The 21,192-nt window shown below is 38.3% G+C and overlaps 1 protein-coding gene across 3 annotated transcripts in view; it reads right to left on the bottom strand.

The window, feature by feature from the left end:
• The window catches only part of mtus2b (microtubule associated tumor suppressor candidate 2b), a 46,087-nt gene extending 25,614 nt beyond the window's left edge, over nucleotides 1-20,473 (bottom strand). Inside the window, exons 1-5 of one of the 3 annotated variants that reach the window (XM_017696814.2) lie at nucleotides 20,301-20,473; nucleotides 14,732-14,833; nucleotides 3,435-5,468; nucleotides 3,094-3,301; nucleotides 160-369 (exon numbers count right to left, since the gene is read on the bottom strand). In XM_017696814.2, the coding sequence (XP_017552303.1) occupies nucleotides 160-369; nucleotides 3,094-3,301; nucleotides 3,435-5,294 (2,278 nt within the window). In that variant the 5' untranslated portion in view covers nucleotides 5,295-5,468; nucleotides 14,732-14,833; nucleotides 20,301-20,473. The remainder of the gene's footprint in view (nucleotides 1-159; nucleotides 370-3,093; nucleotides 3,302-3,434; nucleotides 5,469-14,731; nucleotides 14,834-20,300) is intronic. The other 2 variants (XM_017696816.2, XM_017696815.2) reach the window with 2 other exon arrangements.
• Nucleotides 20,474-21,192: the final 719 nt, after the last annotated feature.

Raw genomic sequence — 21,192 nt, 5'->3', positions numbered from 1 at the left:
ACAGTAGATGATGTTTGGTGTGAAAAACACACTTGTGAAAAATCATCAAAACAAACTCACCCACCTCAACAATGGATTGCACCAAATACTGCATTGTCATCAGTTGAAGTGAGCATAAACTACTTCTAAAGCTTTAGTAATGGCAGGAATGACACTTACGATTGGTGGGTTGGCAAGGGTCACTGTGAGTGCTGTCATTAGATTGATTGCTGGACACGGAGGACACACTGGCACTGCGGACAAAGCCAAAGGCAGCGAGGCGGGCAGCAGGCAGGTGGGAGAAGCCAGGAGGGCGCAGGCCAGACTGACCCGGTTTAGGAAGCAGAGACTTGGGAGCTACTTCTAATAGAGGCTTCTTCACATCCCCTGCTGAAATAAATAAGAAATGACTTTATTTGTATTTCCATAAATGCACATATAAGATAAAGATCATTAATAACACTCAACTGCTATCCAAAAATTAGAGAGTGTTTTCTTATGCAAACTTCATTTGCTGATAGTCATTACACCTGCACAGAACCCCCCTCCCCTCCCCCAACTCCACAAGAGACGAGATATTTCATGGATAGATACATGGTATAAACATAACTATGTATATATATATATATATATATATATATATATATATATATATATATATATGGCATATCATATAAACAGCCAAATGGAAGCTTGTTCAATGTGCAGACTGTTGCTGTTGTAATGCTGCAATACATTTAAGTTTGGGAATCATGGACTGCAGCAAATATCACAGGACAGCATATTATACACAAAAGGTTCTAACATGAAACACTTTCATCCACTATGTACACATAATAGGCAAATACTCAGTAGTAAAGCCTTTAGATGGGACTCTAATATTAGCATAGTCTAATTCAGATGGAATATTCAATATAGTGCATTCAGTGTTAACTTTCCCTCAACCACTTATTCTCCAGGGCATGAAGACACTGAAATGAGAGATCTTAGACAGAAGCGCTTTCTCCCTGCCTGGACTCACTTTATGAACTCAGAATTCATACCTAAGGTAACATACTGGTTACATAAATTATTACTTAAGATATAAACATGCCAATCATTTTAATACATGATGTAACAGAACTGATTAATGATCTTAAGGAATAAAGATGATATTAAGCTAAATAGGATTTCGTAATTTAGAAGGCATTTAATCCCTGAGTGCAAACAGATTCTACATACTGAATTAGTCTGAGTGAAACCAGAGGGAGCCTTTGAAAATGAATGGAATGCTTTGAAATGCAGCAGATTACAAAAGTAGCAAAGCTCAGTAAACAGATTCAGAAAAAAAGTAGTGGCTCAGAACTCTTGAATTTGACTGCTATACACTTCAAAGGGCGAGGGTGTCAGAAGCTTCATGCATATGCAGCCCTTGAAATGATTATAGTCCATAGCCTCACAGCTAGAGTGGAGTCTTTTTGCATTAGGTTGGATAAACAATTAGGGAACAGGCTGGCAAGGAGCATGTTAGAGTTTTTCTGACTGCACTGCAGTGCAGGTAGTTAGTGACTGTCTTCCTACAATCTTTTTATATGGCTACGTGGGTATAATTACAGGTGAAATCCAGGGTAAATACATTTGTTTACTGCAACAATCCATTAATTAGAATTCTTGATAATTAATCATATTACTTCCCTGAATGCAGTGCCAAATATTGCAATTAATTGCTGGTCAGTAACTGCTCTATAATGAGCAATGACATCCCCAGAACTCTGCATACAGTTATCCAAACTCCTGGGCTTATGTAGGGTAAAGGTTAGCTGAAATGAGCATTATTACAGCTGTAGTCATTTCTGGTATAAACAGGCGACAAAATGTGAAAAAAGATAACAGTGCCTCAATTTTTTCAGACTAACATTAAGTAGTAGACTAACAACAGCTGGATGAACTTATGACTTTCTTCTTGCAGTTTACTTACTCATATTTCAGTTAATATGAACTCATATTTCAATCTAATATTTGACTTTATTTTGACGCAAAATTGTACATTTGCTCTCACATATGTCACCTGTCATAGTAGAGCAGAACCAGGGGGGGTGCTGCAGAAAAATGAACTGGCCAAAATGATCATGTTTTTTTGACATTTTAGAGAAAAAACACTGTTAAAATTTTAATAAGACTGAAGTCATTAATTATTACAAAGTTCATTCATTTTTAATGAGGGTGTAAAAACTCATGTTCCTTCAAGCTCCTTATTTGAACTTCTCGTTCCACCTTTAATGGTGTAGCAGTTACATTCAGCTGCCTGCACAGGTGTCAGAAAGAAACTATTGACTGCTGTTCCATTTAAGGCGGAACGGAAAATTTGAACAAAGAGCTGTCAAATAAGAAGGTACCTTTAACCTTGTAGAAACAACATTTAGTACGGTTATTGTTGGGCCTATGGGTCTAGTGTTAGAAAGCAGCACTAACATAGGCTTATCTGTATATTGTTCAGTTTTGTTTTTAATACTTTGCACAATAAAAATATTTCAGATATTTCAGATTTACTTTCATTGTTAAAATAGTTCTTATTAAACAAAATGAAGGGATATCCCAGAATAATAAGACACTACAAAAACAGGACTACTTAAGCGTCTAATGTAAGAACTCTTGAGCCTTTAGAGTGTAATTGATCTTTAACTGGCCAGCATATTTTCATGGGATATCCATCACAAACACATACACACACATGCTGCCTCTCCTGGTTAGTAAGTTAGTAAGGCGATGCTTCTGTCTTTCAGGCATGGTATCTCAGATTGAATTTTCTAATAGACTGAAATGTTGTACAGAGAATTTTGCATTCAATGCAAACAAATTTCACAACTATCAAAAGCAAAAAAACAGGCTTGACATAAAATCTTATCATCATGAAATTTTAGTTAATGATTGAATATAAGCACAGTGTGCTCAAGTAATTGTGGTCGTTATTAATAATTGCAGTTATGTAAGAACTGGAACAGGCATATCATAATGAGATCAGCAATTGGCATTGAAGTGCTTATTTATTTTATTAGCAGATTTCTTCAGATACCACAACTGTTTTGGGATTTGAGATTTTTTAAGCCTGTCCACTTAATAAAAACTTCTTCTAACCTGTGGGATCTGGGTAGCAGTAGGTGAGTTGGCCAGCAGGAGCAGCATGGCTAAGAGGTGAAGCTGATCTTTGGCCAGGTATGATCATCCTAGTCTTGGTTGTAGGTTGCCTAGTTACAGCTCCAAGGCCCAGCTGAGGTCTGAGGGCCCTGGGTGAACGGTACACACCTGCTACTTCATGTGCACTGTGCTGGACACCCCTGCCCACCTGGAAACAGCAAAGAGGTTCTCTTTGAATCAAGCAGCAAGCCTAGCTAGTAGACTGACACAGGTATATACTTTGAAGATTAATTCTAAAATGAGGATGAAGCAATCATGATACTAATGTCATAAACACTCACGTCGTGCATATATCTGTCTGGAAGTTCTCCATGAAAACTTTCCGACTTTCCCACTAGTTTGTGAGGCACAGTGTGACTGGGAGGTCTGATTCCAGACACCATCAGGCCAGGCGGGGAATAATTTCCTCCTTTCTGCAACTCTTGACGATATTTATCATACAAGATATTGGAGGAACTGAGCACCGGTGAGCCTTTGGGCCCCCCAACCTTCTGCTCTTTAGTGGCTTGTGAGCTAGTGTATGCTGTGAGCCTTGAGGGCAGAGTAGATGTTTCATATGGACCCTCCACAGAATGTGGCTTTGCCTGAGGGCTCTTACGGACATAGGTGATGATTTTTGGACGGACGTTTTTAGGCTTTTGAGGAGAGGAAGACGTCTGAGGAGATTCTGTTTTAGCTAGTGGTTGAGAGGGAACGGGTTTTGGGATGCCAGTATTAAGATAACTTTTGCTTGGTGGCTTCAGGCCACTGGTACCCCTTTGTGGAGAGCCAGTAGGCTCCTGGCTTGAAGCTCTTGCACTGACTGTCTTGGCTGGTGAAGACAGTAGCCGTCTTCTTGGGGATCCAGTATTTTTGGGAGATGGAGGAGTAGCAGGACTAGATGGACTGCACCACGGCTTTCGCCTTTCTAGGCTGGATGGGCTAGAACTGCGAGATGTTTCAAAGGATGCCTGCTTCTGGTACAGTTTGGGTTCAGCTACTGCACACTGATTAGGTGTTCCCTTTGAGCCTGGTTTAGATGATTTATGATTCATGTCAAAGTTTTCCTCACTTTGGGATGGTTTACTTTTTAGTTCATGACAGGAATCATGCGTATTCTTGGTCAGGGAAAGAGAATGGTTGTCCTCTGGCCCGAATGGTTGGCAAGATTTTTGCTGCACTGCAATGTTTTTTGCATCTGGATGTTTGCATTCTTTCCTAATTATAGTCTGTTCTTCCTCAACAGGATCTTCTTGGTGCCCAACACTGTCCTCACTGGCATGCCCCGTGTCATTGTGCTCATTTTTAGCATTTGTAATGCTTGGGTTACATTCATTTATGCCATTTTCCAGCAAACCTGAGGTTTCTTTGTATGTTAAAACATTTTCTGCTGGCTGTTTGTCTTGTGCTTCTAAAAGAGGTTCCTCAGGTAAGGTGGTAGTGTTAAGATTGAGATCAACGTGAGTTCCCTCAACATGTAGAGAACTCCTGCTCTTATCTGAGAGAGTCAAAAATGACTGTGAGGCAATGGTGAGGTCCTCAGAGAGAGTTCTGTAAGGTCCTGTTTGTGCAGGCCAAGACTCTGCTGTTTGGGTCTGACCTGCATTTTCTAGGGCACTTGCAAAACTTCCTCCAAGACTGGACATTGTGGAGTGACAAGATACAAACACTTCATTATCAGAGGTGACCTCAGCTCTAGCGAGGCATATCTCAGTTTCTTTGCCGATTAACTTATAGGAAACATTTTCTTGCTCCTTTGTGTCAGCTTGGGAGGCCTCATTCTTACTAGGGCTTTGTGGGTCCTCAGTTGGAGTGATGTTGGTGTAAAGCTTCCCTGGAATTCCTTCTGCATGTTTAACATAATTATCCTCTGATTCCACAAGGTATGCCTCCAGTTCTTGGCATTCCAACATCTCAAACTCTGCCAGTTCTGGGTCATCATACTGAGAGTCTGTGCCCCAGATGATGATTTTGTCCTGTTCCTCACTGTGAGATACAAAAGACGACTCCTCCATGGTTCTACTGTCTTTGCTTTGGATCTGATTGGCATTGGTATCTCCATCCAAGGAATCCTCAGCGCACCGGTTGTTATTTCTAAGCTCCCCATGGCTTTCCTGAAAGGTAGATCCAACAGGTTCAACAAGCTTGTCGCTCATGCTCATGTTTCATTAAGATTCTGGGTCTCTATGCTCTAATGGCTGTCACATCCATTTCAGCACCATTTCACTTGTGGGACTCTTCGCAAACACTAGCCAAGAAGACATACTGGCATCTTTCATAAGTGGGAAAGAATCGCTGCACTTCCACAGACATCAGGGGCTGTTATTCTCAACCTGCTGACAAAGCAGAAAAAATCATTAAGCTGAGGGCATTCTGATACCAGGCCACAGTAAAAATGACCTGAACACAAAGCACAAAGCCAAATCTAGAAGAAGCTATTTTGTTGATATTGTATGACTGTATAGTGCTACATGTACAAAAAGTTGTTTTTAATTGATAAAAATGCAAATATGGATGAGTTGTGAACATAATTATTTTATCAATTCACACAGCAAAATAAGGCACATTTTTTGTGACACACATTATTATAGGCCTTATTATAATTATAATTATAATTGCTATCTGCTGCTGGGTGCACGCTTGTTGTCAATTGTTTTAATTATAATTTACTTTCAGACGCCAGAAATTGCTGTACAGCCTGTTTTGAGACAATATGCTTTTTTATAACACTCTGGCATCAATTTTCAACTGGCAAACCACAAAACCACACTACTCTAACTTCTATGCAAATTTACAAACTGCATTGTGGAAGTACTTAATATATCACTCACTGACACTGCTTCATGTTGCATGTTGGAGTCTGTCTCAAAACTGTTGAATTGTAATCAAAGTATTACAGATTTTTTAAACATTATTTAAAAAATGAGTACAGTGCCCACAAACCACGCAACAGAAAGCTTAGTCTCCAATTTTCCCCAGCAACAAGGCTGGCTCCAGAACCCCGACAGTAAGGGGCCATTCCCTGAGGTAAAGCCACACTAATATCCTGTGTCGACACAGATTTTCAGGGGGAAAAAAAACTAAGCAGGTGTGCAAACCAACTAAATTTTCAAAATGTACCATTCAGTCCATACAGACCACATATTAAAACTCTGCTTTAAAATCAGCTTGTTTTGAATCCATTTTTGACACATTTACACATATGGCTACATTTTTTATCTCCAAAATAGCAAAAATGTTTGTAAATTTATGAATTATGCTTTTTGTCTGACTGTGATGATATCCACTTATTCAGCTTATAGCTGTTTAGACCCTCCCATTCACACTTAAGTTATAAGGAGGTGTTTCAGCTCAGACTGCTTTTTAAATGAGATTCAATACAGGATAGCCAGTCATTTGTCAGTCTTAAAGGCACAGTGACAAAAACAGCCTAATTCTAATGAGAGGTCATGAAAAATAAAATAAAGTTAAATACAAAAAGCCATATAAGTGTTAAAAGTAAATGTACAAAAAAAATGTAGAATATGACCTTTCATATTTAGCACATAACACTTCTCTAATGATACTTCAGTTAGGCTACAAATGCACATTACTACGAAAAGGCAACAAAGCACAACAAATACGAGTACTGAATATATTTTGGACTATTTGAGTAACTTGACAAAATTAATCAGACAATGAATTTGCTCTCTAGGGCCTCACCACTGCTTCCTTGTTGTATCTGTTTTGCAAAAACATTATAACTATATATTTATAAATGCAATAAAATCTGAGCCATGAACTTCCTAAAGTGAGCATTAGTATTAGCATATTATTATTGCAGCATTAATACTATTTTGATATAATTATTGTGGGTGGTTGCAAACCTGAAATAAGATTCTTTAAATTGCGTCTCACTGAATTGTCCTTTTTCTGTTGTAACAATGCTAAGCATGTTTGTACACACTGCTATAACAACATGAATGCACTGACCAGATGGTCAGGACTTTCAGACTGTGCCAAAAAAGCATGTTTTTGTGCCTTTAAGGTATAAGAATATTCTCAAAGACTGTTGAAGGGGGTACACAATAAAGGGCTAATTACAAACAGTCATTGCTATTCTAATTAGTAACTCTATAGTGATAGGATTATTTGAATGACTGACAAATGAATAGAATCGTTTTATAGCATGTCTGCTTGTTGTGAATTGTAAACACTGCTGTCAAGGACTAACATCAAGAGATTGAAGACTAGCTGCCCTGTCAGTCACACATGAAAGATATCATTTTCAGGTCAGCAGCAGGCGTCTAGACTTTGAGCATGTGGCTTAAAAGAATCACGGAGCTGACTCAAAAATATTCTGCTTTTCACAGCTTATAACTGCGGGAGGATCAGATCAGATATCAATCTATGTTTTGGTCTTAAAAGAAGGCGGCTCAATGGACAGTCATATTATATGAAGAAACACTGACAGTAATAGAACTGTAATTGTATTCAATGCTGTAGAAAGAATTTTCATCCTAAACACGATATACCACCCGCCCCAACCCCCAAATTTCCCCACTCAACACCCACTGCAGAGAGACAACTTTGCACTTGACCTACTTTTCTTACAAGGGTCCAGTGGTTCCACAGTTAAAATGTTAAAAGCCTCTACAGAGCCTCTACCAGGCCAGAAAGACTTCTAACATCCCAGAATGAAGGAAATCGCTATGGAAGGCTGTTCTCATTAAGTTGAGGAGGGAATCTTGTTTTTTGTCCTTCTGTTTCTGGCAATGATATATTATAAACTGACTTATTATAATATTATTATAATAATGACTTATGTTCTCAAAATATTCATTTAGTATCTCACAATAATTACTTTCTGAAGATACTTATGATTAAGAGGAAATTCTGACAGTATATTCAAATAGCATCATTTATCACAGGTTAAGATTATCACAAATCATTTTGACACACTAAGTCATTATTTTGACATGGTATATCATTGTTTTGAGAAAATAAGTCATTATGTTGACATAGTAAGTCAATAGTCAATTTAGTAAATAAGTCATTATTTTAAGATACTAAGACAAAATTGTAACATACTGCTGCCAGAAACAGAGATAGAGACAATTTCTCAAATAAAATATATGAATAAAAACAAAATACGGATTTGAATGAAGTAAATTCAGTGCCTCACATTTTTTGAATGAATGCTTGCAGAATTGTTCAGAATTGAACACAAATTTAGATGAAAATGCAGCATATATTCTTTATGCAGGATGTACAGCTGATACTAGAATACATCTGCATAGGTTCCAAATTACAAACTGAAATCTGCTTCCCTCAGCGGAAAATGTGTAATGGGTTATTGTGCAGTTGACTACACATATTCAGAGTTTACTGAACATGACATTTTTCCTTTGATTTTTTTGGCTACCCATAAATACATGATAAACATCAACACTTGGACAGGAATAGCCCATTGCATAATTACCCATTTAGAAAAGCACATTTGGTATTTGCTAACTCCTTTCATCATTTGTTTGCCCTTTTTTTGGAAAATCTGTTGCACTATTGCAACCAAGGATGGGGTGGGATTTGTTTTCAAACTGGGAGTTAAATAATGCAGACTAAACAACTCGATCCTTCCACACAGGACTTCCTTTGTGCAAAATTTCTAAATTCATTTCTTACTCATTTACAAAGTCTCACTAACTAGTAAGTTAAAATACTGAACCTATCCAAAAAGTAACTGGATGTAGAATTCCTGTCCTAGTTTTGTGTCATTAGCTCCGGAAAGAAGCGCACAGTTATTACTTTGTCCACCAATGCCGCAAAAACAAATACAGTGTAAAGACTGTAGAACTGAGAGAAAAGCGGTGGAGGAAAGTAATATGGATAGAAAGCTACTTTGAAGATAAAAGGCAGGCCAGTCCTTATTACTGATGTACATGTCTTAAGCCACTCATCACAGGATGAGCAGAGGGCTGATTTTCATTCAGTCCGGCAAACATAAACTAAGGTAAACCTCAGCAAGACAACAACACATCGATATGAAGTCCCTCAGTAATTGAATGGAGCCTCCTATCAACATAACAGAATGGTCTAAGGCATTGTTTTAAATTATAATAAATAAATGAGCATGACTGTTAATGAAGGAGGTCAGATCCTGTACAAAGCCGTAAACTCTAAAACCAAGTCTAGGCTCCAAACCAAAGTGTAAGCATAAAGTGGACAAATTTGTTGATTAGCTACCGTGCTTATAAATACTTAGTAGCTACACCAGATGACACACAGCTTGAACTCAAATAAGCAAACAGTCCTCACTGCTACCCTCTAGCGGTTATAAAACAGTCAGAGGCTTAGGGATATAAATCTATTGCATTGTCATGAATTGCAGTGGAGTGTTTCATACTGTATCAAAATATATTGTATCACTGTATCATGATCAGCATGTTAGATTGTGGCTACTGCATTAGACTGGGACACTATAAAGCGCTGCTATTGTTTCAAATATTGTATGTTTGTCCCATAACATGTTTACTTGAAGGCATTTTCTTTTCTTTTACATTTATTTTATTTTCATAAAATTTGCTTCAATTCAACTGATAATAATGCACCCCATTCCTATTCTGTTTGCTGTGGTGCAAACATATAATTGCAAGAGCTAACTGAGGATAACAACCCCAGACTCCTTAATAATTATAATTGTGATGAGACAATTATGTAATAATTGTGACAGGCCTAATGCTGATCTTGAAATCCTGAGCACTGGCTGATACAGACACTGCAATATTTTTTTCTTTAAAACCTACTAAGCTTCATAATGAGCCATTTTCAATTAAGTGCTTCACTTATATATTAGATAAGAATCTAAAAGTAGACCATCTTTTGCAAACTGTTCAAACACCACTACTCCACAGAAAGAAATACACGGCACATCACACAATGTGAAGGAGTGGTATTTCAGCTTAGATTTATCACAGGATTGGATAAAAATCACTATTGTTAATCCTCAATGTCTGATCCAGCATTTTCTGCTGACTTCAACCTGATAACTATAGTCAGTCAGTAACATGATGTGTTCAGTAATATTCATTATATTATGTGTGCTGTATCTAAGCATCATAAACATGCGTGATATTTAAAGAGAAACAAATTTCACAAGGTCAAATATTTCATACATGCTTCATTTCAATATGCACATATATGTGTGCGTAAGCAGGTACTTTAATGTCTGACAGAGAATGGGAATGTAAAAAGATTGGGAACCCATTGCTGGAGATGATACCATTGATATACTCAGGAAAGTATATGATGATGTCATTTCCCACAATAACAATACCATATCATGGCCATGCCCACCTTAAACATTTCATATGAACATTCCAGCAAACTTCCTATAGATTTGCAATCACCTATACAGAATATAGGTATCACACATTCTACAGTCTCTAATACATGCTAGCTCTCAACAGCTGTGGCTTGATCTCACCAACCACGACAGGCTAAATATTTATATCTTTTCACCCACATGCTTGAAGGTGTAATATGTAACACTGTTGTGGTTCTGTTAGGGCTTCAGGCTGTATGTAACTGCTATTACTAAAAGAGGCACATCTACCACAGGCAGAGAACGAGTCATAAACAAGTTAAAAATGGATCCTCTGGAGCTGGATAGCGTCTCAGTGCCTCAGTGAAGGGAGATAATGGATGCTGCTGGCTGCTGAAAAGAAAGTTTGGTAATGTGACTCAAAACACTTGATCAATTCAGACCCATTACATTTCTGCAGCTGATTGGCCAGTTCCCCACTTATTACACACTCTCAAAGCTAGAATGCCAGATTCACTTCCACACAAAAAGCAAGGATCTCAGAGGTTTAGCACTGACACTGACTTACATTGAGATTTTCCTGAGCGCTTCTCTAGGATGAATGAAAATATGCCGGCCTCATTTAATCTGGCAGTGTCTCTGCGGTCAGTCTAAATTCTCATCTACCATCTGTCTCGGAATCTCTGCGTATGACATGCATTGCTGATGTGAAGCTTCTGAAATCTGTTTTTAAATCTTTATTTTATTTATTTATATTTTGACCCAGTAGTCCAGTGTCACCCATACTTTCAACTCTTCCAGAGTACAATACATTTGTCAGCAATTATCAGTTTGAAATATCAATCAAATCTAAACATCCGTCCAATGCTGATAACACAAATATCATTACAATGTCATTGTCTACCAGTAATGCTTTGTTTCAGCTTTCAATTCAAAGTCCTAAAAAGAGCATTAATGTGCTTTAGAGAACAGTCAATTATAAAATAATAATAGGCTGTCTTCAGTTCATATGAAAATTTTAATGAGGTTAATGAAATCAGTCACAGGACTGGAGCCATTTACTTTAAGCCTGCACCTTAGATAAATGACGTCTGTATCAGAGCTCTTTGAAAGGAGGCAACAGATATAATGTTAAAGTCATATACAAAAGTTTGAACTCCCCTGAAATTTACATTTAAATTTAAGAGAAATAAACTTGAAATTGCATTGCACTTAAAATTGGTATTTTACAGCTAAATGTGACACACAACTACTATTTGTTTGCTCAGACGTGTTTTGAATTATATATATTGTATTGTATATGTGCAAAAAGTTATTGCACATGTTATATTATATAGTTTATTTTTCTAATTCCAATTTCCACACACACAAAGTTTGGATGAAAAAACACAGGTTCCTGATCCCCACTCCCCAGTACTGAACTCTGACATTCTCAGGGACTGTTACGCACCCATCACTTTCTGTTACGCACCCATCACTTTCTGTTACGCACCCATCACTTTCTGTTATGCACCCATCACTTTAACTGCTCCATAAGCCCATTCAAATTGCACTTCTGTTTATATTTGCATTATTTATACCCACAGAACTTAATCTGTATGTGCCTTGTGTCAGTCTAATATTAACTTCAGGACCTTCTTATAGTTATATATATTTTTTTTATTGTTCTATTTTTCTACAATTAAGGTTTATTTTTACAATTAGTGTTTAGTGTCTTTTTTTTGTCTATTTAAATTTGTGCTTTTCCTGTTTACTCTCTATTTAATGTTATTGTTACACCATGGGGTCTGAGAGTAACACAATTTCATTACACTGTATGCCCTGTATATATTGTAGTATTGACAATAAAGCTGACTTGACTTGACTTGATAGAGTATGTTACAATAGAGTAACAACTACCATATTTCACACATATAATCTTTAAAAGATCTACTATGGATCCTTTCAATAGATTGGACTGCCACATTTATATGATGCTCACAAGACATGTAAACGTGTAAAACAGTGGCTCACATTTATTGTTGATAATCATATCAACTGTTTAATTCATATTATCTTAACTTTGTCTGATGTATTGGACATGATAGAATGACAAAGACTACAAGCAACATGTCCATCATTAAATCAGCTGCCTCACTGTTTTCTAGCTGACTGTGTTTCGGGTCAGATAAACACTTTGGATGAAAAATGCATGGCAAAAATGTTCTTCGCATGAACAAAAGCATTATTTTGCATCAAGTCAAACCTCAGCAATTGAATCAGCAATTGCCCTCCTCCACTTTTTACAGTGTACATTTTTAAGAGAACTGATCTGCGTCTGTAGCTTCCAATGAAGCATTCCTTGCTACCACTCAGTATACTCCAAAAACTGCACTCTGATTAGCTTGGCAAGGTGGATGTTACTTGCAGAGCAGCAGACGAAAATGTTCTGCTCTGTCAGCAATAGTAGGGAAGGTCAATCAATCAGCCCTAGCCAAACCTCCACAGTCCAGTTCCTCTGTAGTCAGAGATTTTAAAGGGCATCCTGCAGGACAGCTTCAACTTACTGTGCTACACTGAGATTCCATTTATACTTAGAATATCCAAGTAAAATTATGCAGTGTGTATGTAAAATGTATTAAAAATTCTCTCTCTCTCTCTCGCTCTCTCTCTCTCCATATATATATATAGAAATATGTATAGTCAGATCATCTGATTGATAGTAGCATACTATCTGTATAAAATATCCTTTCACAAATAATGTAAATATACTTTAACCTGACATGAATGGTGTTAACAACTGCTTCAAAGTCAGCTTTGTTATGTCTCACTCCTATAAGCAAAACAACAAATCTGACCCACTTTCCAAGAGTCTTGAATTTGGGCAGCCAAAAATGACTTACCAATACTCTGCCAATTATTTCCAATGTATTTCAGAGCAGATAAAATAAAACAACGCCTACCATTCAGTCATCACATTCTTTGAAGCCAGCAGGAAAACATCAAGAACATCACTCATGCCTTTAGATCAATACAACCCGGGAGGGACCAAAATGGTGCTCCTCAAGGGATTCCTCAATTAGAAAGAAAGAGTTACAGGAGCTCCACTTTCCAGGCAACAAGCAGAGAGAGAATTAAGGCAGAAGTTCAACATTCTGGTAAGGGCTTCACAACATGGGAAAAAAAATTCTAACTGCTTTTACTAAGTAAAGGAAATAAACAAAATAAAGGAGAAAATTTGCAAATTAAACAACAAAGCTGCTGGTATTCTCAGAATGATGGACTGACCACCAAGATTCCAAACCTCAACATTATAGTATGTGCTTGGAACATGAAAAGCAGAAAATGCAACTAATTTCTAAGACTGAACTTTGGAGGTGTCGAGAAATGTCCCTGCAGATTTCTTTGGAAAACTAAAAGCAAGTCTTCCAAAAAAGAATGGAATGATTTAGTTATTGAGGCACCTATGTAATTTTCTAGGTTTTTTCCCTTATTTCCCTGAACCTGAAAAAAGAATAACTTTTACTATATGGCTATTCTGACTGGAAATAAAATACATGATAGGTGGTGTTTGATTTTGTGCAGTACTATAGGCTTTGTTGCATATTTCACACTCATCAGTGCTGCAAACACCATTGACAATGATTAGGGGACAACCTACCAGCCCTGTCATACAGCAGTCATACAGCAGTTTAGCTAATCAAATGACAAGTGTGAGCTGCCTGCCTTCTTCCTGCAAACAGCAAACCTCATAGTGAATCTATACTGAATCCAGAAGTGGTGATGTCTGGTTTATCTGTGATGCAATTAACAAATAAATAATGCATGATGCATGAGGCCAAGCATAATCCTAGGAAATCAGAGCAATTTTGCTGAAGACTAGCTAGGGGCAGCACTTCATGTTTTGTTTTTAGCCAAAATTAAGCTGTAACAGTATGCGAATGTGGGCGTCCACTGTACAACACTAGCAGCAACTATCGTTAAACAGCAATGCTCCACTGCTAAAGTTAAAATACCACACTGGGTCTGGAATCTGGATCTGTAATTGGCTACATTTTGGAGAAATTAACCCAGTGTTTGAAGTAACAGGGCAGCTCTTGCCAGATCTCCTGAGGGAGAGATATGGGGGGATTCTGAAACTTGGCCCAAACAGAGAGGGTATAGCTGCAATCTTTCCACAGGATGTGCCCAATGGATCTGGCTAGTGCTAAGTGATAATCTAAAGAGCACATTTCCAAAGGATTTAGCAACAGCAATTACATTTTTTATGAAAGCTCTGCAGCTCTGACAATAAACCTGTACTCAAAACAACTCACTTACCTTTTAGTGCATTCCACTGGGCTCATGACACATCCATCCGCTCATGCTCTCAGTGCTTTTAGCTGCTTCCTGTCTCGCTCATAGCCTCCTGTTAAGCTACAACTGATTGACAATGAGAGAAAGAGACAACCAGAAAAAGAGAGAGAGAGAAAGGGAGAGAGGATATAATATCACACTGATTCATCCTAAATTCTGGTACTGGCTCTATGCATTGAAGATTCTCATTACATGCCCTGTTTTGTTTCTGCAACCCGTTAGTCGTAGTCGCATAGTTGGTAGTTCCTCTTTAGTTTTTCTTCTTTCACTTCAGTTTAACACATTTGAAGGTCCTTCTACTCTTAAGCTGCTAATGCTGCCAGAGGCATAACATGTGAACAGGGAATTACTGCTGTAGTCATTAAGATGCCAAAAATCAGCCCCATCCCCCATTACATATTCAGAGCATGCCTGCTGCACCTGTTCCCTAATCAGACCACTAACCTATGGGATGTGGATTAGACAGTCATGTTACATCTGTGTTTCTCTTTGTGGGTGTGTTCACGATTCTTTTGTACACAGCATGTTTACATGTGACATTGTTCTCGAACTTGCATATGGTGAAATTTCTGACTTCAATTATGATTCTTTGGGATTTTTAAATTTCATGACAAATGAATTCAGTCCAACTATTTTAGAATAATAAAAATACAATGAATACACAAATGTGAATGGTGGATCCAGTCATAAAATGCAGTTTGATCTTATTTTCATATTTGAAAAGCACTTGAGAATTTCATTTCGGTCAAAAATGAGTGCTACTTTTAATACTATCGTTTTAGGGATGCAATGGATTGGGAATCAATATCTTTTTTCACGTGCATGTCTGCTGATGCTGATGCAAAGGCTGATATATCTATAAAATGTAATTAATATTACAGAGAAATATAACCTTTATTTGCAGTAAAATGCAGGAAAATCCAAATCTAGACATCTGTCCAATGCCGATTATTTTTTAATGCAAATATGTGCCGATATGATTCCTGCAACATTTTGAATCCTTAATTACTAAAAATTATTATCATATACAGTACAGTGCAAAAACACCTGAGAACCTCAGATTTAAAATGTTATTTATCTGGTCAGTGAGTGTTTATTTGCTTAAAAACACTAGTATGACAATAAATACAAATAATACGAACCCCTGGCCTTTTAAGGGGTTTTTATGAAAATTATTTTATGCCTGTCAGTGCAGTAGCGTAAAGATTTCCAAACATTTTCTTGTGAAAGTCCAGTATTAAACATAGTAATCATCTAACCTCTGGTTTGTCTGATAAATATGTTATTAAGTTAACCATGTGATGGCTGTGGGTATCAAAGTGAAATGTGGAACCTAATGTGTGCACTTCTAACAAGCTGATATCGACTACTTTATTGAAAACAAGATATTTACTGTTACTTTTGCTGCATTAATGTTTGTTTGCCTCTATTCTAATGGTGTTTTACAAGGGGAAACAAACTTACTGCCCAGGTAAATGGTTTTAAACAATTTGCTTAGGTGCCTAGGACATTTGCACAGCACCGTTTAAAGTGTTAGGCTGAATATTGAATATGCTCTCCTAAATGTATTCAGTAAAATATTGCATTCCAGTCCATAAAAAAGTAACATATTCAAAATACATTTACAATGTGTATTGACAAGGTATATGCAGAAAAACTGAAATTGTCATTTTTAATTCATGCTGTTTCTCGTTGTTATTTGTTGCCAGTTTTCTTCATGTAATTGTGTTTATTGTTTATTTAAAATTAAGTTTCAATACTCAGCATTACTTTCTCCCACAAGCCCACTGCCATCTCATGAAATACACAAACAGTTTGTCATATCCCAAAGCTAATTTTTAGTAATTGGTGTGGTAAGTTTTTCATTTAGAGGATAAAGTACACTTAAAGTGCTCTTCTAAGAATTTAAAGCTATTCTGAATGTGTCCTTTATAAAATGTTATTTGGACTGAATACAGATACTTAATTCCTGTGTTCTAAATATATTTTCCCACTGCTTGTATGTATATCATAATTAAGCACACATTACTGAACAGTATTTAAATGAAATATAATAAATTCTGTTACTCCAGAATTAATGCATTAAAATCACCACCTTCAGGCTGATGTGCCATAATGCACTGACGCCTTTTCACCCCACTGCTCTCTACTATCTCAGCTTGAGCAGTGATGGTGACAGCAGTTCCCGCACGTTCAGCTCCCTGAACCACAGTGTTCATGAAATATTAACTAAGGAAACCACAGGCCGCGCCCCTGTTCCTCTACAACCAACCCTCATTCGCTTTATTTATTCGCCTCATTTGAGAACAAAAAAAAAAAAAAACAGCTACAGAAGCCTGAATAACTAATAGGTGTTTTTCAATATGACCATGCCTGGATGCAGATGGAGGATATGCAGACCTTCTTAAATAAGTCATTACACATTAAAATGTCTCCAGTAATCACATTTAGCTCATATGTTACGTGTGTTGTTTGATTCCTATTGCAGGGGGGTCCAATCCTGGTCCCGGAGATCTACCAGCCTGCGTAGTTTAGCTCCAATCACAGTCTATCACACTTGATCCAGCTAATAAAGGCCTCCAGGGGCATCTGAATAATAGAGCCAGGTGAGTTGGATCTACACTCTATGGGGTAGTAGATCTCCAGGTCCAGGATTGGGCACTCATGTCCTGTATTAGGTGTTCTGAAAGTTGAAATAGTACAAGCAAACTAGGCCGTATAAAGCATATATAGCACTGGAATAATCACTGCCTTTAAGCAGGATTCACATTAGAAAAATGAAACCTAAAAAGAGAACCTGCAGAAAACAGCAATGTCTTAGATGATGCATGCAGTGTGTTGCTCTGATCCCTAATTGTTTATAGTATAAAGTACATAAGAGATGAAAAACATGGTATAAAACCACAGAAGACCACACGCACAGTCGCACAGTATCCATCTAGCTCCTGCAACAGGGCACAGAGTTCTTTGTGTCAGTGTGACTTCCGCTCTGCTGCTGTTTGGGGAACACTGCTGAATTTCTCCTTATTGCACCACAACAGCACACAGACCTTAGGCTACTGCTTTTTTAAGTTTGATCGTGAACAGACATTTTTCACAGTTGTGCTATCAGGCTGTGTATGGGACTGCTGCCAGTTCAATCAGTTTTTGGTAGCTGTATGCAAATCTATTCCTATGTAACGTCAGAATGCAAATGAGCATTTGCTCTGTGTAGGACATTCAGGCAGGGTTGTTAGAGCTGAGACAGGTCCATTAATTATGGGATTGATTAACTAATTAGGCTGGATTCAGTAAAACAAGTCAAAAGAATGCAGCATTAAAAAAAACCCATAAAGCTCTTTACTAAACTAAAAGCAAACTATGTTGTTTGACTGAGGCTTTAAGGATAAATTATGAAAGGAACACTGCTATTTTATATATTTTACAGTATATATGAACTATATGGACAAAAGTATTGGGACACCTACACCTAAAAGAAGCTTTTATGACAAACCATTCTAAATCCATAGGCATTAATATGGCGTTGATCCCTGTTTTGCAGCTATGACAGCTTGCGTCTGTGGGAGCTTTTGCCCTTTCGTCCAAAAGAGCATTTGGGAGGTCAGACACTGATTCTGGATGAGAGGGCCTGGCTTGCAATCTCTGTTCTTGTTCATCGCAAAGGTGTTAGATGTGGTTGAGGTCAGATCTCACCCAGGCACACCTGCATGGACCATGCTTTGTACACTGGGACTCAGTCATGCTGAAACAGAAATGGTGCTTCTCCAAACGGTTCCCACAAAGTTGAAAACATTCAATTGTCCAAAATGTCTCAAACATTAAAATTTCCCTTAACTGGAACTAAGGGGTCTAGGTCAACCCTGAAAATCAGCCCCATAGCATATCCATCCTCCACCAAACTTTACAGTTGGCACAATGTTCTCCTGGCATTCACCAAACCCAGAGTCATCCATCAAACTGCCAGAAAGAGAAGCGTGATTCGTTACTCCACACAAGACATTTCCACTGCTCCAGAGTCCAGTGGTGGCGCGCTTTATACCACTTTGTTGAATGTTTGACATTGTGCTTGGTGATGTAAGGGTTGCATGCAGCTGCTTTGCCATGGAAACCCATGCCATGAAGATGCTGGTGCACAGTTTTTGTGCTGATGTTAAAGCCAGAGGAGGTTTGAACTCTGCAGTTATTGAGTCAGCAGAGCAATGATGACTTTTATGCACTGTAACTTTACATAAGTCTGTCACTTTGTGGCTGTGGTACCTAAATGCTTCCACTTTTCACTAACATCACTCACAGCTGATTGTGGGATATCTAGAAGTGCAGAGATTTTGTGAACTGACTTGTTGCAATGGTGGCATCCTATTATACTATTCATGCTTGGATTCAGTCAGCTCTTTAAAGCAACCCATTCTTTCTCAAATGTATGTAAAGGCAGACTGCATGGCTAGGCGCTTGATATACCTGTAGTAATCAGACTGAATGAAACACCTGAATTCAATGATTAAGAGGTGTGTCCCAAAACTTTTGTCCATATAGTGTATATATATATATATATATATATATATATATATATATATATATATATATATATATATATATGTATAGCAAAAATGATTTTTGTAAAATATTTAGAGGTTTTTCATGTAGATTTCTTTGATAGGTATCTGGGTATCTGGGGTCACCATGTCTACAACACAAACATAGACATTTTATTTACTATCCAAAACCTCCAGTGAGCCTACATATGTCTTGTAAGGTTTGTCAAATGTTATTTTTACCACAACTTATCTCAAAACTATTGTAAAACAATGTCTCAGATATCAGGCACACGTCCGATTTCTATCACCACCACTGTGAACAGTTCTGACTTTTCTAACAGGTACAATTTCACATCAGACGACTCTGATTGACTTTGTCTGCGCCTTGACCATTTAATTAAGCAGAGAATTTGAAAACTCGGTGGAATTCCCCTTTAAAGCAAAGAGCTTATGAAGGCGTAGCGCTCTCTCTCTCTCATATATATATATATATATATATATATATATATATATATATACATACACACACACACACACACACACACACACACACACACACACACACACACACATAGAGATTGAGAGAGAGAGAGAGAGAGAGAGTGAGAGAGCTCTATATATTGTTATGGACATATTGAACCTATCCATCATTAGACATAACATTTACAGATACATCTAACATTATCTACGAACTCGTGCGCGCGCGCCACTCACACACACACACACACACACACACAGACACCTCGGTATGAGCACACACTGTACATGTATAACCCGGTCAGAGCAGATTGATCCAGGTCACGCGCGCAGTGAGAAATGTCCGCGGAGTCGCGCGCTTCGGCAGCACAGCCGCCTGATCCCCGCAGCCCGTCACAGCAGCGGCGGCGCGTCATCCCGCCGCGTCTCTCACTGCGCCGCACCGCCACCCTGCACTGCAGAAGCCCGAGGTGACAGGTAAACAGCCTGCACTCCGCGCGCGCTGAGGGAAAGGCTCTTACCGAGGCTGTCGGGCGGAGAGAGCTCCGGGGCTGCTCCGCACGGCCGCTGTGCGTTGTCTCTCTGCATCCTCGGCGCAGAGGTGGAGGGATGGAGGGATGGAGGAGTGGAAAGAGATGGCAGGCACGCTAACGTATGGCACAGCGCGGATGCTGAACGTAGGAGTCTAATGGAGTTTATCACTTTGCATAAAATGTGCTTGCAGCGCCGCCTACTGGCGGGCTGAGCGCTCACAGTCCTCCTCACTAAAGCGGACCGAGCTGAGAGCAGCAGCACCGCAGAGATGAGAGACCACTTCTCCACTGTCCGGTAGAGATCATAAGGAGACTAGAACCCCTACACGGATACTTTCACAGCTCTCATGTGTTCTAAAGTTGGAGAGTTTCAGCACCCCTGGTCAAATAACGTGCTTTGTTGATTTTCTAAGTGAACAATGTTGACATCTACAATCGTCTATGTATTAGCAGAGATATATTTATATACATATTGAACAGGTTACCTTTGTAATCTGACCAGAGGTGCCCAAACTTTTGCACACAAATTTGTGTATAAAGTGGAATTCTTGTGATTTGCACTCTGAAAACCAGACATGGGGTCTGAAATGGGGTCATCAGCCATCATCAGTGGGTCAGGATAAGCTGGTGATAAAAGTGAACAAGAAGGAGTGAATTACAAGTTTAAATGGGGCCTTGAACTAAACAGTTAATGTTATTTTTTTGTTTATTTATTATTTATGTATTTTGACTCATTGGACTTTTGAGTGCCACTATTGTGTTTAAACTGCAGATTGTCACCTTTAATTTCAGGATATTTATATCTTTGTTTGGTGACCAAAATGAAGTAACTGTCCAGTTACTTTCAGGCAGGACTGCACATTTCTACAGAGTAAAGATC

Source organism: Pygocentrus nattereri, chromosome 17 (genome assembly GCF_015220715.1).
Source record: "Pygocentrus nattereri isolate fPygNat1 chromosome 17, fPygNat1.pri, whole genome shotgun sequence".
NCBI lineage: Eukaryota > Metazoa > Chordata > Actinopteri > Characiformes > Serrasalmidae > Pygocentrus > Pygocentrus nattereri.
Note: the sequence above shows the minus strand (reverse complement) of the source record. Positions and strands in the feature narration are given on the sequence as shown.